This window comes from Artemia franciscana, chromosome 1 (genome assembly GCF_032884065.1).
Source record: "Artemia franciscana chromosome 1, ASM3288406v1, whole genome shotgun sequence".
Taxonomy (NCBI): Eukaryota; Metazoa; Arthropoda; class Branchiopoda; order Anostraca; family Artemiidae; genus Artemia; species Artemia franciscana.
In genome coordinates, this window is record NC_088863.1 from 15,607,647 (window position 1) to 15,634,455 (window position 26,809).

General features: G+C 34.4%; 2 protein-coding genes across 2 annotated transcripts in view; one reads left to right on the forward strand and one right to left on the reverse strand.

Moving 5' to 3' along the window:
- Window positions 1-2,231, reverse strand: part of LOC136026247 (type II inositol 1,4,5-trisphosphate 5-phosphatase-like) — a 106,528-nt gene extending 104,297 nt beyond the window's left edge. Inside the window, exon 1 of the mRNA XM_065702618.1 lies at window positions 2,064-2,231. Coding sequence (XP_065558690.1) covers window positions 2,064-2,110 — 47 coding nt within the window. The 5' untranslated portion in view covers window positions 2,111-2,231. The remainder of the gene's footprint in view (window positions 1-2,063) is intronic.
- A 6,646-nt stretch (window positions 2,232-8,877) lies between these two features.
- Window positions 8,878-26,809, forward strand: part of LOC136026260 (uncharacterized) — a 71,907-nt gene continuing 53,975 nt past the window's right edge. The window contains exon 1 of the mRNA XM_065702644.1: window positions 8,878-9,056. Coding sequence (XP_065558716.1) covers window positions 8,974-9,056 — 83 coding nt within the window. The 5' untranslated portion in view covers window positions 8,878-8,973. The remainder of the gene's footprint in view (window positions 9,057-26,809) is intronic.

Below are 26,809 nucleotides of genomic sequence, written 5' to 3' on the forward strand. Positions count from 1 at the left end.
TACTGCCAATATTCAGACTATTTGTTAGAATATCACAACTGTTCTCCTTCTGTCAGTTGATTAGCATTTTCCAGAAAAGAGTCACACTAGCCCACTTGATAACAATGGCCACAAAACACATATGGCCTGTGATGACCCTTCTCTAATGGTTCAAAGATAACACCAAAGCACAATAGCAACTTTTGATAGAGTACTAGATGCAAGATGGTTGGGTATGTATGAAAAGCAGCATCATACTCCCAGCAAGATGCTTGCATGATGAGGTTGTTATCAGTGGGTAATTGAATGGGATGGACAGTTCAACTCATAATTCAATGAATTGTGATTCCATTTCAAGTCAAGCCTGGACTTAAAGGATACAGCTGGGGGTGCAATCACTATCTCAACTTGAAGACTATTCTAATTGTTGACAGCATACTTAGAGAAGAAATGTAACTGTATTCATGTATTAATAGGATGTTTTGACAGCTTATGCAAGTGGCCTTTTGTATGTTGCTGGGTTGAATGTTTGGTAAAGAGAGGATTATTTGGTTGTGCATAATACCTGTAGGCCAGCATTGTGTTACCATGAAGGTATCTAAGACTAGTGTTGGCAGCTACATGTACTCTAGTATTCTGTTGTAAAGGGAATTATGTAGGCAAGTTAAAGACAGTGTAGCATGTCTCCACACTCCCTTGATTAGACTAGTACAATTCTAATCAGAAGGAGAGGTGAGACATGCACTGAATCCAAAACAGACAGGACTTTGGTGACTATAGCCTTATAGAGCCTTAGTTATACTTTGTATAAGTGGCTAGTTATTTTGTGTCTGATCTAAGGCTTACATTTGCTCCTGAAACTGCTCATTGCCAGTGGCTATGCAAATTTAATTGTTTATTTATCAGTACTCCTAGATCTCTTTCTTTGGGACTTGTCTTAAGTACTAAGTTTGAATTGAAATGGAATCAGATATGTTGTACATTGTAACCAAGCATTTAGAGACAAGTTCCCTCCCTGGAGTTGTCAAGAACCTTTACTCAGGCCTTGTTTGTCCTCATCTTAAACTTGGTATGTCAATTGCAAACCTAAACTTCAAGTGTGATATAGAGTCACCTGAGAAGGTCTAGTGCAGAGAACCCAAGTTTCCTTTTGCCAAACCACAAATTCTCTATGAGCAATGATTAGAAGATTAGAAGAACTTAGAAGATTAGAGAACAATGATTAGAAGAACTTGGTCTCCTAACCTTAAAATATTGTAAAAAGAGACACCATTCTAGCATTCATGATGATGAGCAGTGACATTATCAAGCCTATTCTTGGGCTAAGTGAATACACCAGAATATGAGGTAATTCCAAGGAACTGCATCAAGATTTCTGTATGAAGCAAGAGAAGATCAACTTCTTTGTCAACTATACTATTCTGTTGTGAAACTCACAAAGCAACCCTTCTGGCTCTGCAAACCAGTTGACAGCTTAATATTGGTGTTGGATGTGACAGGAAAAATGAGCAATGGATAACACAGTAGGAAGTAGGACATCAATCAGGGTCTAAGCCTTGGGCATTCTTCACTGATAAAGTGTTTTTGATTTTAAACCATCTTGTATCCTATAGCCTAGCCTACATATGAACTGATAATCTGTAAACAAAGTGATTGTGCAACAAAATTTTGTCTAAACTTCCTAGCAATGTCTATAGTTTCTTCTAGTATAGCCTACTTAGATGCTAAAAGATGTGGTTTAAGGTAAAATAAAATTTGTAAAGGAAACAATTAGGCTAATATACTTGGAAAGATCCTAAAGAGGCATGATGAATGGTTTTATTCATTTTCAACCAAGCTAAGTAATAGAAAAACTACAAATCACCATAGGCCTATTATCAAAATGGAACACAGCATAAACTAACCTACAAATCATGAAGTCAAGGCAGACACCTCCAAAAGTTAAAGAAATAAGTTTTATCTAGGACTGAAAGAGGTCATAAATGTTTATATTATCATTTATGAAGGGAGACGGGAATTCTACTACCATTTGAGCATTGTTGAGTCTTAATCAGCCATAGATTATGAAGACCTAGTCTACTTACTTAGCAATTACTTCAATATTTGAACCAAAAAGGCTTCTTATATCCATTTCCTCAAAAAGAGCGGCATACGATATTGTCTTAAAATAACTCAGTATGACATCCTAAGAGGTTCTATCAGTAAATAAATCCGAGAAGGTGGGGTTATTTTGAATCTTGGCAAATTCCAGCAGCGTTGCTATATACCGTAAGCATTATATTTGTAACTTGGCCAAACATTCAGCAGATGTCTGCCGTTGCCTTAGACAATATGAACATAACAGAATATATTTTTTTTATCATCCAAAAATGGATTTAGTTATTCAATAATTTTCTTTGTAGCTCTACAAAAATATCCAACAGGCAACATCCATGGGGACACTTTGGAGGAGCCCGAGTAAAGAAGAGCAAAAGCATCATTTTTTTTTAATAGTAAAGGCTATTTTCCTTATTTCAATCATCTATCAACCATTTATTAAATACTAAAAAAGGCTATTAAAAACTTAAAACGGTTAATTTACCGAAGAAGCAAGAACCGCCAAGTTAATTTTCCCTCAAGAGTTTCACATTTACAAACTCACGATATTAAAAGTAAATGAAGCAGCATTTGTATATCTAGTTTCAGGGACAAATCTACAGTATTTTATTAGGGGGGTCATGAGGAGTTCATATCCAGAGAGTCAAGGGGCATGAGCTACATAATATTTGTCTCCAAATCGTTTGGGGGGCGGCAACTGCTCCCCTTTGTCCCCCCGAAAAAACGACGCCCCTGTCTAGTTTGTCAGATATCCAAACGTTTTGTAATTTGGGATGTTATTTGTCATAAAAAGAAAACACGTATCGTTAGGTAAAATACACTTGAAGTGCATTTTGCCCCTGAACTATAGTGACCAGGGGCGTCCCGAGCTTCGATGGGTCATTGGCGGTGGATTAAACTTTCAATGACGCATTGATGATACAATAGATTATAATATAAATGGATAAGAGAATTTTCCGAATTGATTACGAAAATCATAGCTACAAATATTTTTTACCTGACATTGATGAATGTAATAGTGCGGAGTAAATTGATATTAGCAAATAAGAGATATGTGATGAGCAGGTCAAAAGAACGAGGAACCGTAAAATATGCATGGGGATTAATGCTATATTAATGCTTTTTTACATGCAAATTAATTCCAAGAATTCGAGATGCCGCCCCCGCCCCCTACATCCGGAAATGACAGGTTTATAAAACCCCTTTAAAGACAACCAGAACAATATTCAGGTTTCTTGGTGGCTCTTCAATATCGTTGTAAATGCCGCAAACATGACCTTTAATACTGTCTTTATTTATTTTAGCGTCACATTAACAACATTTGACGGTTGTACGGTTAGGTCTGGTTAAAAAAAAATATATTATTTATGGTTTTTATTGGCACTTGAAATTTCAAAGCAAATGTCAAAATAACTACCATCCAAGATAATTTAAAAAAAAACATGAGTTTGTTACTCAGAAGAAATTTAACTACGCAAAGAATTCTAATTTGCCTTTCTTTTGAAACCCGTTTCAAATTGGCCGATCGGCTGATAAAAATATAGTCCAAGAATTTTTGTTTCTTGTTTTTGAAGGCACTTGACACCTAACTTGGGTAGGATAAAAAGATGTTAACTCCAGCTCGTAAGAAACTTTGAAAGGGGAGTGGAAAAATTCACAGAATAGATTAAATGGGAAATGAAACAATAGTTCTATAGAATTGTAAAAATATCCACCAAGCCGGAGTAAAGTCACTTTTGAATTGTTTTTCTTTCAAACTGAATTAAAAATTGCTTGACTTGACAATTTGCTTGTCAGTCGAGTGAAATTATTGGTACTAGTCTGTTAAACAGAACACACCCCATAAGTGAAGTTAGGTTAATATTAATGAAATATACTAAAACATGATGATATTATAATTTTACAACTATACAAGCAACATTTTGGAAACTACGACGGAGAATTATGGAAAGCAGGTCACACATAACATATTACATTAAATATCTAATCCCTAACCACCTCAATATGTTAAATATTTAAAAAAATACATCGTAGCTTTTCTCACTCAAAATCAGCAAATCATAAACGAACCTAAAGAGACTAACCAGTTTCTGTCAGATTTTACAGAGCTTCGTTTTAATTTTTAATGTCGCTCCTTACTTTCAGGTAAAAAAAACTTATTTTTTTTCATTTAATTTCTTAACGTTTTTTAATTAATGCATGTTTTGATTTTGCCTCACCGCACATGAATAATTAAAACAAAATTTGCGAGTTTTTGTGGCTAAATGGCTTTCTCATAGTTTTGATCGGACGGTTTTGATATAAAAAAGGGTTGGGCGTAGAGGCCCAAATCTTTAAAAAATGACCTCTGAATCACAAAGGCCTTAGAATAAATAGTTGTAATTACAAAAATACTATTACTAAATTGCTTCCAGTTAAAAAAAATGATTTATTATCTCATTTTTGTTTTGTTTAAATAATGCTAGAAAATCCTGCGCCCCCTTCATGGAAATGTTTTTCCCTCATGAAAAATTCCTCCATGGAAAGATCCTCCAACGTAACCTCCTCCCCATGACCCACCTCCCCACTCCAACGCGAATAAGTCCCCTCGAAACGTATGTACACTTCATGATTAACAACTGCTATATGCAAACAATGGTCAAAGTTTGTAACTTGCACCCCCCCCCCCTGGGGACTGGAGGGATTAAGTCATCCCCAAAGACATAGTTATTAGGTTTTTGACTAAGCTGAACAGAATGGTTATCTCAAAATTTTTATCTAGTGACTTTGGGGGAAAATGTGCGTGGGAGGGGGCCTAGGTGCCCTCCATTTTTTGGTCGCTTAAAAAGAGCACTAGAACTTTCAATTTTGGTCAGAATGAGCCCTCTCACGACATTTTAGACACCTGGGTCGATACGATCACCCCTGGGAAAAAAAAAAACAAAAACAAATAAACATGCATCCATGATTTGTCTTCTGGCAAAAAATACAAATTTCCACATTTTTGTTGATAAGAACTTGAAACTTCTAAAATATGGTTTTCTGATACGCTGAATCTGATGGTGTGATTTTCGTTAATATGCTTTGACTCTTAGGGGGTGTTTTCCCCTACTTTCTAAAATAAGACAAATTTTCTCAGGCACATAAACTTTGATGGATAAGACTAAAATCGATGAAACTTATATATTTAAAATCAACTTTAAAATGCGATTCTTTTGATGTAGCTATTGGTATCAAAACTTCGTTTTTTAGAATTTCGGTTACTATTGAGCTGTGTCACTCCTTACTACAGTTCGATACCACGAACTGTTTGAAAATATGGAGGGGTACAGGCACCATGTAAAAGTCTTTTGTTCCATATACGGGTTTAAAAATACACTTTTCCAAGAGGAGATTGTATTGAATACGGTTTTGGCTGGTGTTGACCCCTGCATACTATTCCCGCTGGTTGACATGTATTAAAATCTAAAAGCGGGACCAATGAAAAGGGGCACTAAAATTTTTAATTTTCCGTCTGAATGTATCCTCAGCCTATCTCCGAGGACAATTTTTTCGGCACGATCAACCCTATGAAGAAACAAAAAAATAAACAAAAATTAGTGATGTTTCTTATGGCAAAAAATGCAAAGTCCACACTTATGTTTGAAGGAAGTTTGAAACTTAAAAAATAAAATTATCTAGAAAAAATTTAATAAAAAAAATGATCAGTATATGTCAATAAAATACAAAATCATTTCAATTTGTTCCAGGAATGGAACTTTATAGTAAGAATGAAGACTGATCAAACAGTCCATGGTAACAAAAAGTAAGGAGAGACCAGGCTCAATAGTAAACGAAAGTATAAAAAACGGAATTTTGATACTAATAGATACATCAAAAGGATCGGATTTTTATGTTGACTTCAAATAAATAAATTTTATTAAATTTGATCTTACCTATTAAAAGATACGAGCCTGAGAAAATTTGCCTTATTTTGGAAAATAGGGGGAAACACCCCCTAAAAGTCACACCATCGCATTACACCATCAAATTCAGTGTATCAGAGAACCCCACTGTGGAAATTTCAAGCTCCTAGCTACAAAAATGTGGAACGTATTTTTTGCCTGAATACTGATCATGGGTGGCTGTTTGTTTGTTTGTTTTTTTTTTCTTTTTCCTTGGGGTGATCGTATCGACCAAGTGGTCCTAGGATTTCTCTAGAGGGCTCACTCGAATGAAAATAAAAAGTTCTAGCGCCCTTTTTAAGTGACCAAAATTGGAGGGCACCTAGGCCCCCTTCCACGCTCATTTTCCCCAAAGTCATCGGATCAAAATTTTGAGATAGCCATTTTGTTCAGCATAGTCGAAAAACATAATAAGATGTCTTTTGGGACGACTTAATCCCCCATAGTTCTCGAGGTATGGTGCTGCAAGTTACAAACTTTGACAAGTGTTTACATACAGTAATGGTTATTGGGAAGTGTACAGACGTTTTCAGGGGGATTTTTTTTGGTTGAGGGGGGGAGTTGAGGGGAGGGAGCTACGTTGAAGGATATTTACTTGGAGGAATTTGTCATGTGGAAAGAGAAATTCCATGAAGGGGGTGCAAGATTTCCTAGCATTATTAAAAAAAATTAAAAAACAATGAAAAAATAAATATGAAAAAGTTTTTCAATTTAAAAGTAAGGGGCAGCATTAAAACTTAAAACGAACAAAAATTATTACACATATGAGGCGTAGGTGACACAATGTAAGCTTTAGTGTAAAGAGCGAGGTATTGACGAGGGGGGTGAACCCCCCCATATATGTAATAAAAATATACAAATATAGAAGTTCGTTACGCAAGTTAATTTGTAATTTACGTATGTTTATTACTAACAAAAACGTTCGTAAAAAAAACTAACAAGTTCTAGTTGCTTTAAAAAGTTACCAAAACTTGGAGAGCAGGTAGGCCTCCTCTCCCACCCCTTTTTTCTAAATCGTCCGAACAAAATATGAGAAAGCTATTCAAACAAAAAAAAAATATGCAAATTTTGTTTTAATTATTCATGTGCGGTGAGCCAAAATCAAAACATGTATTAATTTAAAAACGTTCAGAAATTTATTTTAAAAAAAAGTTTTTTTTTTAATGCAAGTAAGGAGCAACATTAAAACTTAAAACGAACAGGAATTATTCCATATATGAAAGGGGTTGTCCCCTCCTCAACGCCTCGCTCTTTACGCTAAAGTTCTTTTTTATTTTAAAAAGTAGAGTTATGACAAAGAGCCAAATGTTAGCGTGAAGAGTGGGTTGTTCTGGAGGGGATAACCCCTTTCATATACGGAATAATTTCTGTTCGTTTTAAGTTTTAATGTTGCTCCTTACTTGCAGTTAAAACACTTTTTTTTTTATTTAATGCCATAAAGAGATTGGTGACTGTGGTAGATAAATACTTCTTTCATTTCAGTTTTAAAGTAGAACTCTACCGATAAAGGCATAGAGATGCCTTTTAATTGCATATATAATGCATAATTAAAAATGGAATTTACATTCGAGTTGGAAAGGAATAAGGCTAAGTTTTCTGAATTTGTTGTTAATATTGAGAGAAAATTGATTCCTTTTCTCAGTCGGGAAAAACCCAGGTGATGATGATAAACATTTAAACTTCCAATCTTGCCAACCATTATAGTTAAGACAATAAGTAGCTATTTAATTGCTTGATAGGGTTTTTAAAACTAGTCCTCGGAATACCTTGACTCAGCACTATTGTATTTCAAGGCATTTTATTTTGCAAATACTATCCAATTACATTGGTTTCTAGGCTTCCTCTACTACCTAATGACTATACTAGCCTCTTATATATTTTTGCTGATTCTCCGCGTGGAAATCCCCTTCTCCCGGGAAAGTCGGGGGTAAGAAAGGGTGCTACTTCGTCACCAAGAGCATTTGATAACAGTATTGTAAAACAACCAAAATCACTTATGACTTACGTTCTGCGTGGTATTGACACTGTATTTGACTGGTTATGCGGGCGACTTACTAGATCTGAGCCGGTTTTTGCGTGGGCTAGAAGATAATTTTATCAAGTTGCAACAATAGTATGCCCATATAGGACTCCAGTTTAATGATAAAAAGTATGAAGTTCTACTTTCTAATTCGAAATCCGATGCTGGTCGAAGTGTCACACTTGGTGATTTTATTGTAGAGCTTGCGGAAGGCATTATATATGCCAACCAGAAGGCCTTCTGGTTCGACGGTCTATACTAGAGACGTGGCGCTTACTGCTTTCTCGTTTTCATAAACTGTCTGCATTTATGTATAGCTATATAGTGACAAACAAGCGCAAGTTTGGCCGTCGTCTCTTCACTCAGGTGTGCAATGCTATAGTTTTGCCTCATTATTTTTATCTTGGCGAATTTTTACGGCTACAAACCACGTTTACCACCATGGACAAGTAATAGGTATGTTACTCGCTAACACAGTGCTACCATCCCTGAAGAAGTGGTTCTGTCGTAAACTGATCTATATAATTGGCCTGTCAAGTCCCACCTGTGCGCAAAGGTTTTAGAGCAGTTGTTTCTAGTTGTTGTGTTTCTTTTTTATTTGTGTCAGAAGAATGAGTATCTTGTTTGTTTTTTTTTGTTTTTTTTTGTGCTCCATCTGCATTAAATGCATTCATTCAGTCATTGAAATACTTATACAATACAATTTAAGCTTGCTGCAGTTTTCTTGAAAAGATTGTTCCGTAACTTTCCAAATTTTGGAAGATAGCAAAATTGCAAAAATATATATTTAGGTAAACCCATCGACTAAGCTGTATTTTCATATTATTTTTCTACGCAAAATCACAGATATTGCTGATCAGGAGAAAGGATTATATAAAAAGAAACAAATGCTTTGAGCTTTTAAACAGTTTTCTGTAAGGAAACGGAGTGGCATGTAGGAAATACAATTAAAACATGGATAGTGTCCAAACAGTGTTTCTGCTTGTCATTGGTAGTTGTTCAATTGTTGGAATTTCAGTCGCATTAATCTTACACAGGTGAGTCAACTGAAAATTAATTGTATGTTATTTACAATGCATACACTACTTCTGAATTTTTCACGGTTTTCCCTGAGTTTTCCCAGGAAAATATTTTGTTCTTCGAGTTATTCACAAAAATATATGTTACATTAGTTGATGACGTATAGTTTATCTTAATGTTTGTATCTTTGCAAAAGTTAATTATGTGAAAACTAACTTTCTTTCAGTGATATTTGGGGGCAATCCTAAAAAAACAGAGATAATGAAAGCACTTGGTGTTTAGCTAGCTCATATTTTGAAAGAGCTAAAATTATAATTTCGACTTACCAAAATTACGTGCTATATAAATTAACGACTTGCAGTTTATCTTAATTTTTGTATCTTTCCAAAAGTTAATTTTTTCGAAATTGTTGGAGAGCACAACTTTCTTTCAGAGAAATTTAGGGGAAATCCTAAGAATTCAGAGATAGTGGAAGCACTCGAGGTTTAGCTCATATTTTAAAAAAGCTAATGAAAAAAAATATATAAAAAACTGAAGGATAAAATAACCTCTAATCAGTAAAGTTATCCTCTTTACGTTACTATCCTCAATAGATCGTACATCAGGTTCGACCTGAAGATCAGTCATTAGAAGATGGGAGGGTCAAAAAAGGAAGCCCTTGAGGCGTGTGGAAAGCCTGACATAACCGATGGGATCAAAACGAAAAAGCGCGAAGCGTTGAGAATTAGTAAATAGAGAACATGATTGGGGTGTTGCCAATAGTTAAAAGTAACCAGGTACTTGTTAATTAAACAAAAAACATAAGAATTACGCTTACTTGAGATATCAGAAAACCGGTTTCATAGCCACAAAGACAAGTGACGGGTGATAGAATAATTTGTATAACTTATTTGTATAATTTATCTATACAAATAAGTATAAGTATAATACAAATAAGTATAATAATAGTATAACAAATAGTATAATAATAGTATAACAAATAAGTATAATAAAATATAATGTATTTGTATAATTTGTATAACACTTGTATAATTTGGGCGATATATTTACACATTAGGGGAGAGAGCATAGGCTAGGTTAGTTTAGGGGTACAGTCCACTTACTTTAACACCACCCTCCCTAATTTGCAAATATATAGCACAAATTATGCTATTATATAAGCTAAAGGTTAAATTTCATTAGGATTAACCCAACTTCACTTCTTGGGTGCGTCTCGTTTAATTAACAAGTACCAGTAGCTATATTGCAAATGAACAAAACTCCCTGGAGCTTTTAATATCTGTGCTTAAAGTGATAAATAATAATTATATAAGCTGAATTATAACAACATATAATTAGAATTTTCTTTGGAAAACTGTTTTGTTTATTCCGTATATTTATTAAAAAGAAAAGAAGTACCGTATAATAGCTGGTGCTACTAACTTAATAAGTGTAGTTCACTTAAAACAAATCAATGTGCCACTGTGATTATTGATTGGAAGACACGAGGACTTGCAGCATACGATGTATTGAAGATGACACAATTACGAGGAACATATTCAGAATTCACTGGGTAGACTCGTCGATGTGTTATAACATTGGTTAAAAATATGTTTGGTTCCATTAGCCCCGAATAATGTGGGTTTCTCTGAATTTCCACGAGTTCTCCATTAACGATAATTAACAACCTATATTTTGCATTAATGATAGTGTATTTACAGACGATAATTTTCGAGATATTTTGGAGAGCCCAATTCTCTTTTAGGTCCATTCTGGGATACTAGAGACGCTGCATGGCGTTCAAGCTCAGCAAGATATTGTGTATTCTTTTTAACATAATTTATTTTATCATTTCAATCAAAGAATTCTTTATGGGAAACATGAGGGTTAACTTATTTGGATATTCATTCCTCTATGTCAAACAGTTCGTGGTAACGAACTGTAGTAAGGAGCGACCCGGCTCAATAGTAACCAATATCTAAAAAACGGAATTTTGATACCAATAGTTAAATCAAACGAATTGCATTTTGAGGGTGATTTTAAATATATAAGTCTCATCAAATTTCTTCTTACCCATTAAAAGATACGAGCCTAAGAAAATTTGTCTTATTTTAGAAAATAGGGAAAAATATTCCCTAAAAGTCATAGAATCTTAACGAAAATCACACCATCAGATTTAGCGTATCAGAGAACCCTACTGTACAAGTTTCAAGCTCCTATCTACAAAAATGTGGAATTATGTATTTTTTGCCAGAAGACAGATCACGCATGCGTGTTTATTCATTTATTTTATTTTCTTTTTCCCAGGAGTGATCGTATCGAACCAGTGGTCCTAGAATGTTGCAAGAGGGCTCTAACCAACAGGAAATAAAAGTCCTAGTGCCCCTTTTTAAGTAACCAAAAAAATTGGAGGGCACCTAGGACACCACCGACGCTCATTTTTCCCCAAAGTCACCAGATAAAAACTCTGAGATAGCCATATTATGCACCATAGTTGAAAACCTAATAACTAGGTCTTTGGGGACGACTTAATCCCCACAGTGCTCGTGGTGTTTACATATATTAAGGATTATTGTGAAGTATACAGACGTTTTCAGGGGAATTTGTTGGTTGGGGGGAGGGGTTGAGAAGAGGGGGTTATGTGGGAGGAACTTTCTACGGAGGAATTCTTCATGGGGGAAGAAAATTTCTTAGAAGGGGGCGAAGGATTTTCTAGCCTTATTTAAAAAAAAAAAACAATGAAAAAACAAATATGAATAATTTTTTCAACTGAAAGTAAGGAGCTGCAATAAAACTTAAAACGAACAGAAAATATTACGCATATAAGGGGTTCACCTCCTCCTAATACCTCACTGTTTACGGTAAAGTGTTTTTAGTAATTTCAACTATTTATTCTCCGGTCTTTGTGATCCAGGGGTCATTTTTAAGGAATTGGGACAAAATTTAAGCTTTAGTGTAAAAAGCGAGGTATTGACGATTGGGCGAACCCCCTCATATACGTAATAAAAACATACGAATATAAAAGCTCGTTTTGTAAGCTAATTCGTAAGTTACGTACGTCTTTTGCTAATGAAAACGTTCTTAAAAAACTAAAACTTCTATGAGAAATTCATTTAGCCAAAAAAATAAATATGCAAATTCCGTTTTAATTATTCGTCTGCGGAGAGCCGAAATCAAAACATGCATTAACTCAAAAACGTTCAGAAATTAAATAAAAAACAAGTTGTTTTAACTGAAAGTAAAGAGCGACATTAAAACTTAAAACGAACAGAAATTATTCCTTATATGAAAGGGGCTGTTCCTTCCTCAACGCTCCGCTCTTTACGCTAAAGTTTTTACTATTTTAAAAAGTAGGGTTGAGAAAAAGATTCAAACTTTAGCGCAAAGAGCGAGGCGTTGAGGAGGGAACAGCCCGTTTCATATACGGAGTAATTTCTGTTCGTCTTAAGTTTTAATGTCGCTCCTTACTTTCAGTTAAAAAAAACTCGTTTTTTGATTTAATTTTATCCAGAAGCTGGCGTACTTCTGGAAAAGTCCCCCCACACAAAAACCAATAAAATCTCCAACGAAAATACCTGCTGCTAAGGATTTAAAAGTCGGTGTTTCAGCTTGCTATCTTCGGTGCCCAAAAATTTAAAAATTTTAAAATCAGGGGTGCTGATTGTTCAATTCATAATAGTTTATCCGTTATGATATGAATAGTTCAATAGTATGATACCGATAAACTCATCTCGTTGACGAAACTTCTCACTAGGAAAACATAAATAATATAGCTGAAAGAAAATTGGGAAGGAATATTCACTAATGTGCTACTGCTACCTCTTTTCTATCCCCCGAGAACCAAAAATTTATAGTCATCCGAGCAAGCATTTGATGTTTACTACAATCTATTCGTGGTTACTTCCGCTGAAAAAAAAAAAAACGCTGAAAAAAAACATCTCAGGAGTAGCACTTCTCAGGACCAAATTAAAAAAGAAGAAAATAGAGCTGAAATCCACCTGGGGTATATCTTCCCCTTTATCCACCGGCCCAAAGTTCAGATGGTCTGAGGTCACTCAAAGCCGCAAGAAGTGCATTGTGCTACCTCTCAATGTTTCCTTTTAGAATAAGCCGTCCTCTAATGTTTTGAGAAGATGGATTTGATACAATTTTCTCTAGAAAATAAAACAAGCAAAAGTGCAGATAAGGTTGCAACGTCCATTTATAATTTTAGAAGTTGATCTTTGTCTATATACTAATTTAATTTATCAATGGCTTGGCAATTTTCATCAATACTGTATTCCTTGTTTGGGGTATTATCCTCCTTTTTCTTAAATCGGCTCCCTAAAGTAAAAAACAAATAAAATAGAAATACTAGCAGACTTTTTTTTTCCAAAAGCAGGGACAGCTTGAAACTTTTTGTATTCTTTCCCCTATCAGAAAAGTCTGGAGAAAAAGTTTGTCCCCCAGAGAAAAGTGGAATGTCGTCGCTTTGTAGTTAACATTCAACTCTTATTACCTTCTGGGTTATTGGCAATGAAAAGCGATTATTTTTTTACTTAAGGCTTTTAACATTCCGAGATTGTTACTTTGAAAAGTTTTTGTTTGTTCAAAGTTTATTTAACATTCAAGACACGTCGACCTTTTATGCTCTCTAAATCCAGTATCTATATTCCCTGGAGTGGGAAAAGGATACGTCTCTACTTTTATTGCTAAATACCTGTGCTAATCTAACTCTAATCTTCCCTCCTGCTGTTAAGTCTTGGCCAGACGTGATAATTGTGTCGCGTAAGGGGTTTTTTTGCGGCTGAAGCTCACTTCTAAATGCCACAGAAAAAAAAATCTGCATGTCTTAATAGTCAATTCCGGTTCTGACAAAGGATGTCAGCAAAAGTTCGAACTCTTCTACTTTGAAATGAACATTGGCGTAATTGCTGAAGTTTCTCTATCATTTTTATGCTACAGAAAAATAAAAAGGTTTGAAGAAACTTCCTCCCCCTCTTGAATATAGTTTTTAGCCTCAGCCCCAGTTCTAAGCTGTATTGGGTTTCCAGTTGAGTACATTGGTCCTGGTGGTGCGAACATCTTACCGTTTATGTTGCAAAGTTTTAATGCTGCACATTACTTTCAGTTGAAATTTTTTTATTTATTTACTTTCTCATTTTTTAAATAATGCTAGAAAAGCCTGCGCCCCCTTCATGGAAATTCTCTTCCCTCGTGAAAAGATCCCTCTTTCCCTCGTGAAAGACCCCCTACCCAACCCCGCCACAACACAAAAAAGCCCCTGAAAATGTCTGTACACTTCATGATATCCATCACTGTATGTAAACAAGATTCAAAGTTTGTAACTTACAGCCCCTCCCCCGGGGAATCTGGGGGATGAAGTCGCACCCAAAGACATAGGTATTAGGTTTTGGACTAAGCTGAACAGAATGGCTGTCTCAAAATTTTGATCCGGTGACTTTGGAAAGAAAGTGCGTGGGAGGGGATCTAGGTGCCCTCCGATTTTCTGGGTCACTTAAAAAGGGCACTAGAAGTATTAATTCCCGTTAGAATCACCCTATCGCGACATTCTAGGGCCATAGGGTTGGTACCATCACCCCTAAAAAAACAAAAAAAAAACAAGTAAATCCAATTAAACAAGCAAACAATTAAAACAAGCATCCGTGATCTGTCTTCTGGCAAAAAATACGTAATTCCGCATTTTTGTAGATAGGAGCTTGAAACTTCTACAGTAAGATTTTCTGATATGTTGAATCTTAAGGTTTGATTTTCGTTAAGATTTTATGACTTTTAGGGGCAGTTTCCCCCCGTTTTCTGAAATAAGGCAAATTCTTTCAGGCTGGTAGGCAAAGACTAAACTTAATGAAACTTATATATTTTAAATTAGCATTAAAATGCAATTTTTTCGATGTAACTATTGGTATTGGTATTCCGTTTTTTAGAGCTTCAGTTACTATTGACCCGGGTAACTCCTTACTATAGTTCGTTACCACGAACTGTTTGATTGCCAAAAAAATCTTTGAGAGAGTTTGCATTAGAAATATATGGGTTTGCACGGACGGAGCTCAAGAAGAATTACCGGTAAATTTTGTTGAGTATTCATATATGCGGATTTAAATTCATTTTGTAAGAAACTCTTAGGGGGAGACATTCTTCAGACAGGAATTAAAGGAGAATTTGCATAATCTCTGATGACTGTAAGCATATTTGAACTGATATAGGATCAGGCTGGTGTATAGAAATTTATTTCGGTGTCTAAATACTATTTTTTAGGGAGGTGGGTAGAGTGGGTTATCTTATTGGGTTTTTTTTTTAAGAACTTAAAGATAGTTTTCTTTCACGAAGATTTGAGGGAAGCTGAAAAGTAACTAAACAAACTTTATATGCAGTTACGTGGTGGCGAAAATGGTCTTCCAATCTTATCTCTGTAGCCCCCTGGTACTGTTTGATATTAATAATAATACTTTATTTATGCCCTCTATTTATACATGGATTTGTACAGAGGAGTATAGGAAAAAAAAGAGAAACAAACTGAAAAATATAAAATTACACTTCTAATGAAAAGGACGGCAATAAGTAGCTCATAATAATAAATAAATATATAATAAATTGTTTATGATAGCTCATTAGTGCATAACACTAAAAACAATTATAAAACATAATGTAAAAACTACTACTACTACTACTAACAACAACTCACTGAAGCACCAAGCCGCCTGAGGCCAACACAGCTACGCACGCTCCTCCTCCAACCTAATCTATTTAAAGCCTCCCTCTTTACACCCTCCCAGGAAGTTCCCATTTCCTTTAAATCTTTATTTATGACATCCTCCCAACCCAGACAAGGACGAGGTACGAGGTAAGCAATTTCTCTGGAAAACATCTAGTACATTTTCGGAGCGTCCATGCTTCAGAGCCATATTTGACAACTGTCATCACTGTAGCTTCCAATATTCTAATCTTGGTTTGTAGACTTATCTTTCTATTCTTCCAAACTTTTTTTAACTGTGAAAAAACACCATGAGCCTTAGCTATTCTACTTTTAACATCTTCACTGCTCCCACCGTCTTTACTAATAATACTACCAAGGTAACTGAAGCTCCCAACCTGATCAATCTTTTCGTTACCTAATGTCACCTGTTCATCTTCACTTATTCCTAGCCTTAGTGACTTAGTCTTCTTAATATTAATTTTCAAGCCTATTCTAGCACCCTGAACTCGCAAAACCTCTAAAAATTCATTCATTTCGCTCACACTTTCATCTAATATGCTTAAATCATCAGCATAATCTAAGTCCAGGAGCGTTCTTCCTCCCCATTTGATTCCATGGTCTCCAATTGCCTTTCCTGTGCTCCTTAAGACGAAGTCCATCAAAATGATCCATATAAAGGGGGATAGAACACAACCCTGCTTAACTCCTGATTTAATACGAAACCAGTTGCTAATCTCATTTCCTACCTTAACCGCAGCAGTATTATTCTCGCACATAGCGCAGATCACTTTAATGTATTTTTCTGGTATACCATATAACGGTAAAACCTTTGCTAACGCTCTTCTATCAACAGAATCGAAAGCTTACTCATAATCGATAAAACTAAGGACCAAAGGTGTTTGAAAACGAAGGGACTTCTCAATCATTAACCTAAGAGTGAAAACATGGTCGACACATCCTCTACCTTTTCTAAAACCGCATTGTTCTTCCCTTAAAACTTTGTCTACAGGATGTCTCAGTCTAAAAAGTATCATATTACTCAGTAATTTGCTACCTACGGAGACCAGACTAATGCCTGGATAATTACGACACTCACTCTTGTCACCTTTCTTATAAAGTGGTTTAATTAAGGTTTTCCTAAAATCATTGGGTACTTCCCCTTTTTCAAACATCATGTTCATAATCTTCAGTAGCTTATTCCCAACCTCAGAGCCACAATATTTAAGAAACTCATTAATCATACTATCAGCACCTGGGGCCTTAATATTTTTTAATCCTTTTAGTACTGTCGCTAATTCTTCCTCACTAAACAAATCTTCCTTCACATCCAAGGTATCACAAACTCTTTCATTTTCATCTATATCTTTTCCTGCAACTGTATCTCGGTTTAGCACATTCTCAAAATGTTCCATCCCATCTTTCTTTAACTTTTTCCTTATCAGTAATTGTGGTCCCATTTCTATCTTTAACTGGGACTAGTCCGGATCGGCTACTCCCTTTCAATTTATTAACATGCCAGTATAATATTTTACTATTATGCCGTCTAGCCGCATCTTCCAGATCCTCAGCAATTTTACCCATCGCCTCCACTTCACATCTCCTTAGTTCATATTTTAGTGCTTTCTCCACTTTCTTTACATTCCTTTTGTTTTTATACGACCTATCACTCAGATAATTATTATACAAACCCCTTCTACTCTCTATTAAACCTAAAGCTCTTTCACTAATATTCCTAGTTGCAGTCTTAGCGCTCTTCCCTAGGACACAATCAGCAACTTCACAAATTGTTTTTCTGAAATTATTCCATCCATCTTCCACATTGTCAAATTTTAAACCCTCAAGTTTAGTACCCAACTGTTCCTGGAATTTTTTTCTCAAATTTTCATTCCGAAGTCTACCAACATCATAACTTTCCGGGAGGGAGTTACCCTTCCGAAATTTCAGCTTTAAATTAACCTTAGACACTACTAGATGGTGATCTTTACTTTTAACATCAATAACGGTACTCCTATACACCCTAGTATCTTGTATTGATCCTGCTAGTCTTCTGTTTACAACAACATAATCAATAAGGTTTGCTGTCTTACCATCACGTGAATACCATGTCAACTTATGGGCCATTTTGTGACCAAACACTGTATTGGTTATAACTAGGTTGTTATACCTACAAAATTGCAAAAGCCTATAGCCATTACTGTTTTCTTTTCCTACACCAAATTTACCTAGGCTAGGATACCATCTATCCCTATTTCTACCAACCTGAGCATTAAAATCTCCTAGCAAAAACACCATATTTCTACCTGGTACCCTGTCTATTTGTTCCTGTAACTGTAAGTAAAATTCATCTGAGTCACTAGTATCTCCATCAGTTGGTTCAATGGGGGCATATACTACTATAACTGATACCCTAAACTTTTTAGTCATAAAATGAGCAATTAGTATTCTATTATTAATACCTTCCCAGCCTAAACAAGACTTAGCAGCTTCCTTATTCATCATGAGCACTACTCCCTGTCTATGTACCCCATCCTTCCTGCCTGAGTAAACAAATTCTATGTCACCTAATTTCATGCTTCCTACCCCTGGGATATGAGTTTCTGAAATTCCTAATAAATCCAGTTCAAATCGTCTGAATTCGTCAGTCAAAATGTCGATGCGATAGTCATTTTTTAACGTCGTAACATTCCAAGTTCGAATTTTCATGTTCTTTAAATCTTTGAAATTATTTTGGCCTCAAGAAAAGCAGTGATCCCGGATACCAGTGCAGGATGGGGACCAGCATATCTTCTCAAGTCTACACCGAAGCGCTTAAGCCGGCGTAGAACCGGACAGCAAGAAGTCCTTGGGACCTCCAGTAAGTCGGAGGCTTTGTGCAATCCTGGGCCCATCTTGGTCACACCATGGTTCTCAGTACTTGACGATGCTCTTCTATCAACAAGAGTCGAAATCCTGCACAGACAGTCCCAAGCCTTTTACCTCCGACTCATTATATATTCATGCCTACAAATACTATGCTACTACGGGGAGGCAGCCCATAGTAGATAAATTAGCTAGGAAGAGGTTTTTCAGCCCGAAAACGCCCATCAAAACAAACCAAGCCCAGAAAAATATCCAATAATCAGAATCCCGTGCGAGTGCTGTGTTGTTTACTAGGCTATAATTTCCTCGAGGGGCGCCACTCCTCAAGTGGGAAAAATTGACCGCAAGTTTTCCAGTCTTACAGGTACCCCGAAAGGGTCGAGGCAGTCCTTTACAGGGGCCATTGTCCATAAATCTGGATCTTACGCCCTGCCGCAGTTGTCCTCCTATAGGGGATCCTCCCACGATGGTGTTCTGCATCACCATGCAATTTAACCCATTACTGGGAGAAGGTTTGTAACTCATCTGACGTGTGAACACGGCAGTGGACCCTGTTGAGTGTACATTTGAGGAGCCTTCTTCCTCCTCCACCTGTAATTATAACCCCCAGAGGAGGGTTTCCAGGTTTCTATTATGGACCCCCCTGGGACAAGGTCCTACTTGGTCTAAGCCTCCTATTGAGCTACTCTACCTATCTGTAGGGCATTCCCCTATCTGTTGTCCTCTACCAAAACCTAGCATGATTATCTAATAATTTTCTAACTAATGCAACTAATAAATAGTTGCAGTAAATTGCAACTTTACTTTAATTTAGACTATAAAGAGGACAAAAATAACATATACAGGCTCTGTTGTCCTCTGCTAAAACCTAGCATGCAAACTAATAATTAACTAACTATTGCAACTAATTAATATTTGTAATAAAGTACAACTTCCTTTTAATTTATACACTAAAATAAAGAAAACACGAAAAAGCTCTATTGTCCTCTACCAAAACCTAGCATGTTAACTAATAATTACCTAATAAATAGCCCATTTGGCCTGATTGCAACACCTCACAAGCCACACCTTATAGAAAACACCTTTGAGAATTTAAATTAAGAAGGAAACTTATTAGAAACCCTGCTAGTACTGCAAAAGTAGACCTAAGTAGCCAATTTAGCCTGTTTGAAACATCTCACAAGCCAACGCCCAATAGAAAACACCTTTGAGAATTTAAATTAATAAGAAAACTTATTAGAAACTCTGCTAATACTGCAAAAGTAGACCTAAGTAGCCAATTTAGCCTGTTTGAAACATCTCACAAGCCAACACCCTATAGAAAACACCATTGAGAATTTAAATTAAGAAGAAAAATTATTAGAAACTCTGCTAATACTGCAAAAGTAGACCTAAGTAGCCAATTTAGCCTGTTTGAAACATCTCACAGGCCAACACCCTATAGAAAATACCTTTGAGAATTCAAATTAAGAAGAAAACTTATTAGAAACTCTGCTAGTACTGCAAAAGTACTCTCATAATAAACAACGTATAAATAACTGTTTATTAAAGCTATGGTGACAAAACTATTTTTCAATTAAATGAGACAATTAAGGGGAAAATTAATTCTATATTCTCTTGATCTTCTAAAAAATCGACAGTATTATTCATGCATTTTAACAGTAATATCAAATATTCCAAATTTTTGAAAATAATATATTTATTTTTGAACCATAGTGGAATTCCAAGAAAACATTTACAAAACTGGAAAAAGTAGGCCTACACACGAATACGCTTTTTATCACTTTTAATTAAAAAATTTTAAAATGGAATAATGGAAAATAAATGAGGTGCAAACATTGAATTGTAAATTATAGCAAGTGATTCTTTACCAAAATGACCTTTCACCCTGACTAGCAAGCCACAAGTTTTCTCAAGTTTTCCCAATACAGAAGATAACACCAACTCTCGCGTAGCTTTAATTGACGGACCAAAAGGCAACCGAAGGTAATTAATAGAGTCTTTATTAAAAATATTCAGTTATCCCACTTTAATTGAATGATGCTGGAAATCGCTATTATTATTTACAACTAGGAATTCTGTTTTAGTAGGTTCAATCTCTAATCTTATCTCCCGTAGATGTCAGTGTAATATATTAATTGCATTCTACATTGATACTAAATTGTCCAAAAACAACAAAAGCATACGACAAGTGGCTAATGTTGATACCGACAATTACATATGGGGGTATGTACCACGTGGCTGTTCTAATTGCCCTATTAAGTATAAACGAGCTAAGAACTGACCCTTGTTTTACTTAACGACGTAAAGGAATTCGGTCTGAAAGTCGCCCTCCCGAAAAAATTCTCACAGATGAATTGCCATACCAACCCATCAAACACTGCCCTATATATGCATTCACTCCACTACGCAATAACAATAAAAAATTTAGTTATGCGACATACTATGAAACACTTTTGAAATATCAACTCCGCACACAAATATTTGTCTTTTAAAATTATGATGGGGTTCCAATATTTCTATGAATATTGCGTGTGTATTTGGCACCCCAACACCACTTCGAAAACCCAACTGATGGTCCACCCACATCACATTTTGATGATGGATATGAGAGTAAAATATTTTCAAATAATTTACTAGTAACAAAATAAAGTGTGATAGTACCATGCAGAAGGTGCTCTGGTATCAAACCATCTGTACCTGGGGTTATATTAAATAAGATCACATTTTAGTGATCTATTTTGAATGGAGAAGATGAAGAAAAACAAACAGGTTTCTAAATGGGTTCAACTGAGAAAAATACTTATATAACAATTCACAATAACTCAAATCAGTTGATGGTGGGCTGGACGTAAAAACTGAAGTTAAGTGTACATACATTTCTTGTAGCAGGATTTAGTCTAATAAATCAGCTTATGCCAGTGTTTATCATTTAACCTCATTATAAAGTAACTTTGGATTATTCCTAATCTCGGTTGATATATCTTTTACTTGTTGTTTCTTCCAAGTTGCCACTAACTTTATATATTTCTTTTTTTGTTGATTTAACTATCTGGAAAAGGGGGTCATTTCTCAATGACTCACATTATTCCCAATTATGGTACCACAGCCAATGTTTCCGTTTTGCTTCACTCAACTAAACTCCGTCCTTTTTTTGTGTATTTCTGTGCACTAAAATAAAAGGAACCGCGAGGAAAGCCGCAACTTTCCTAGCATGAACTATTTCAGCATAATGTATATTTAATTCCAACGAATGAAATTTTTGAGACTTGGACAGGAGGTGAAAATGAATTCCGATTCTACTGAGAATCAGTAGTAGATCTGGGATCATCTAATTTGCACCGATATAAGTTTACGTCTATCCTATCCTAAAGCTGTTTGTGAAACCCTTTCGGACCACAACGAATATGGTAAAATATGTTTAAAACAAAAGACACTTCAAGGTGAGAATGATCACTAATCAAAATTTCATTCGATACTTTAGCAAAAGACTTTTTTAAATATTTAAGAGATTTAGAGAGTTTATTCGTTTCCACATTTATAAGTTTGAAACAAGATAACATAATTTTGAACTGATAGATTTTAGGAAGTAAAGGTACCTTAAATATCAGGGGAAAAATTGACATGAGCAAATGTGGCAAAACAGGAAGCATAGAACATTTTTCAATTTTGCCATTAATTAGGTTCAAATTTTTAATCGATAATGTCGTTTCAAAGGCAGTATATTTGGAAAAATATTAACGTGGAAAATATTATGAGGAGTACCGGACCGCTATTTTTCTCGTTTTGTAATGTTAAAAATGACCATGAATTAAATAAAAATAAATTATCTGTTCGAAAGAAAGATGAAATTTGACACTTAAACGAGAAATATTTTTAAAGCTACATAATTTTTTTTTCCAATTTATGACCCGAACCCCACTGAGCAACGCCACTGATTAATAGTTTGCTCCGCTTACCGCATCCGTCTTTTGACGCTATGATGTATCCCGATTCTGAGACAAACATATATGACTGTACATATACCTAGGATGTGCTACTACAAATACTGGTCAATTCAGATGGATGATTAAATTAAAAAAACAATTTTTTTTTAAATGAAAGTAAGGAGCAACATTAAAACTTAAAACGAACAGAAATTGCTCTGTATATGAAAGGAGTTTTTCCTCCTCAACGCCTCGCTGTTTACGCTAAAGTTTGACTCTTTCTCTTAAGTCTATTTTTAAAACAGTAAGAAACATTGGCGTAGATAATTACTTTATTAGTGAAAGATAAACTTTTCCTGGAAAATATTATATCAAAAAAGGTGAGTGCAAGTGATTTTTGTTTTATTCAACAAACAGCAAGAAATCATTTCAATCATGACTTTCACCTTTCCAGAGAAAGATTACTTAAAAAGTTTTCAAAATTATATGAAAATAAAGCCGTAATACCTTCGTCAACTCTTGGACCAGGTGTAATTAATTTTTCATCAAGGACCTTAACGTTACAAGAAAAGTCCGCATTAGAAAAAGGTCCAAAATTTTGTTTTAAAACTAATAGAGTCCCAGTAGAAGAAATTATCTCTTCAATAGAAACATCTTTACACAGAAACCCCATCTTAATTAAAATTGTTAGCCTAGTAAGAGCTTCTACTGTTAAAGCCCTGTCAGAGTTTGCTTTAAAACCAGAAATCCCTAACAATTCTATCAAAGACATAAAGATTCTTAATAATTTAAGAAGGGATGAATCTATTATTATTACAAAAGCAGACAAGGGTAACACTTTAGTGGTAATGGACACCAAGGACTACGATTCAAAATTAAACGTTTTACTGAAAGATGAAAAAACTTACAAACAACTTTCTTTTGACCCGACGGACTCATACACAAAGAAGTTTAAGAACGAGTTAAAGAGTTTGAAGGAAGAAGGGAAGATTACACCTCAACTTTTCTACAAATTCTTACCAAGAGGTTCTTTGTGCCCTAAATTATATGGACTTCCAAAGATACACAAGCCAAATCTTCCATTACGACCAATTGTTGCGAGTAACAAGTCACCAACAAGTGCTCTGAGTAAGTGGCTAGTGTCATTGTGTAAACCACTCATGTCTACACGAATTTCTTACATTAAGAATTCGTCAGAACTTGTAAAAAAAACTAAAAGAAGTTGAGATTTCTTCAAATTCTATAATTTCAAGTTTCGACATAGTGTCAATGTATACGAGTATTGATGTAAAAGCAGCGGAAATTCTTCTTGAGAGAAAGATACTAAGAAATTTGGACTTAATTGGTGGTGAAACAGTTTTGGAGGTCGGTGTAATTATGAGTTTAGTTAGGTTGTGCAATATGTTCTCTTATTTTTTTTCAATTCAGAGGGGGTTTTTTCGAACAAGTAAATGGTTTACCTATGGGGGCCCCTTTAAGTCCTTTATTAGCAAATTGTTTTGTAGAAAATATAGAAACAATAGCGTTAGATTCATATTTTTTAAAACATAAATTTTGGGGGAGATATAGGGATGACATAATTTCAGTATGGAATTATGGGGTGGAGGAATTAAAAAGTTTTTTAGAACATCTTAATTTTTGGGGAGGGGATTTAAAATTTACAATAGAATTAGAAGAGGATAATAAACTTCCTTTTCTGGATGTCCTTCTTTTAAAAAATGAAAATAGTCTGGATTTTAAGATTTACAGAAAACCTACTAACAATAACAGATTTTTGTCATTTTTCTCCGGTCATGCCCGCCAAGTAAAAATTGGTTTAATCATATCTTTAACTGACCGCATTTTTAGAATTTGTTCTCCAAAATTCATTGAGGAGGAATTATTATTGCTAAAAGACATTTTAATAAGTAACCATTATCCGGGTTGGTTAGTTGACCAGACTCTTTCGAAAAGAAGGAAAAAATTTCTAGAATGTTCTGACGATATTCTGGAAACAACAGAAAAGAAAGATATCTTTTGTTCTCTACCATATGTTCCAGGTTTGAGTGAAAAACTTAAAAGAATTTTACAAAATAATGGTTTAAAGGTAGCTTTAAGAGGTAGTAATACTTTGGCAAGTTTTTTAAATTCTGGAAAGGATCGGACTTCCGTAGAGCAACAAAGTGGGGTTTATAAAATTCCATGTACTTGTGGAAGCTCTTATGTGGGACGTACCAACCAGAATTTAAGAACGAGATTGCTACAACATCATAATTCCATTTCATCGTCTTTAAAGCAAAATACCAAACCTGAAGATTTCACGTCGGCCCTCGCGGAGCATATCTTTAATTTTCCAAATCATTTTATTTTGTTTTAAAATGTTTCTTTGATTTCTAGGGACCAAGGTTTAAAGCAAACTTTCAGGGAAACAATCGAAATTAAAAAAAATTCTATTCAAGAATAATTCCATAAACAGAGATACAGGTGAATTTGGATTGAACTCAATTTATGATAATTTACTGAGGTCAAATAAAGTAAATATCACTTCACCTAAGAGCTATGACCTCTGTCCACGTAATACGTCAGTTAAATCTAATGAACCGGAACCGAAAAGGTCAAGGAGATTTGCCTCGGCTGTTGCATTGAAAAAAAATAAGAGCAATAAACTATATGTAATTAGTTGATTAGGTATAAATTCTGTTTATTTTTATTCATTTCTTTTAGTTTTACTGCTGATGATGAACACTGTATATGTGTTTGAAATATCCAGTTAAATAATTTTATATTTCACTGTCAATAAAAAGGTATCATCCCTATTTTGAACTGTTTTACTTTAACATTGGCGTAAAGAGCAGGGCGTTGAGGAGGAAAAGCCCCTTTCATATACAGAGTAATTTCTGTTCGTTTTAAGTTTTAATGTTGCTCTTTACTTTCATTTTAAAAAACTTGTTTTTTTATTTAATTTCTGGACGTTTTTGAATTAATGCATGTTTTAATCTTGGCTCTCCGCACATAAATGATTAAAACGAAATTTGGATATTAATTAATTGCAGTTAATCGGAAGATTTTGAGAAAAAAGGAGCAAGGGAGGAGGCCTAGTTGCCCTCCAAGTTTTTGATTACTTAAAAAAGCAACTAGAACTTTTAATTTTTTACAAACGTTTTCATTGGTAAAAAATATACGTAACTTACGAATTAACTTACGTAACGAACTTCTATATTCGTATGTTTTTATTGCGTATATGAGGGGGTCCAACCCTCGTCGATACCTCGCTCTTTACACTAAAGCTTAGATTTTGTCCCAATTCCTTAAGAATGACCTCTGAATCACAAAGGCCGTAGAATAAAGAGTTGAAATTACTAAAAATACTTTATCGTAAAGAGTGAGGTATAACGAAGAGGTAAACCCCTTATATCTATATATATAAAAATAAGTTGTCTGTGTGTGGATCTGTGGATCAGGTGACGTCATGTTTGTTCGCATATGACGTCTGAATTATTTCACACTAATACAAAAGAAGAAAAAAACTAAAAAAGGTAAAAACTACAAAAAAAACTAAAAAGAAAAAAAAACTAAAAAAGCTAAAAAACTAAAAAAAACTAAAAAAAGGTAAAAATTTAATAACTAAAAAAAAACTGAAAAAAATTAAAAAAGGCAAAAACTACAAAAAAAATAAAAACTAATAAAAATACTAAAAAAGCTAAAAAACTAAAAACACTAAAAAAAAACTAAAAAAAGGTAAAAAACTAAAAAAAACTAAAAACTAAAAAAGAAAAAAACTTAAAAAAAAGGAAAAAACTGAAAAATGAAAGAGAAAAAGAAAACTAAAAAAATATGAATAAATATATATAAAAATAAGTTGTTTGTGGGTTATGTCTGTCTGTCTGTCTGTCGAGTGACGTCGTGTTTGTCCGCATATGACGTCTGAATTATTTCACACTAATACAAAAGAAGAAAAAAAAACTAAAAAAGGTAAAAACTACAAAAAAAACTAAAAAGAAAAAAAACTAAAAAACTAAAAAAAAACTAAAAAAAGGTAAAAAACTAAAAAAAACTGAAAAAACTAAAAAAGGAAAAACTAAAAAAAAACTAAATACTAATAAAAAAACTAAAAAAGCTAAAAAACTAAAAAAACTAAAAAAACTAAAAAAAGGTAAAAAACAAAAAAAACTAAAAACTAAAAAAGAAAAAACTAAAAAAAAAGGAAAAAACTGAAAAATAAGAGAAAAAGAAAACTAAAAAAACATTAATAAATATAAAAAATAAGAGAAAAAGAAAACTAAAAAAATATGAATAAATATATATAAAAATAAGTTGTTTGTGGGTTATGTCT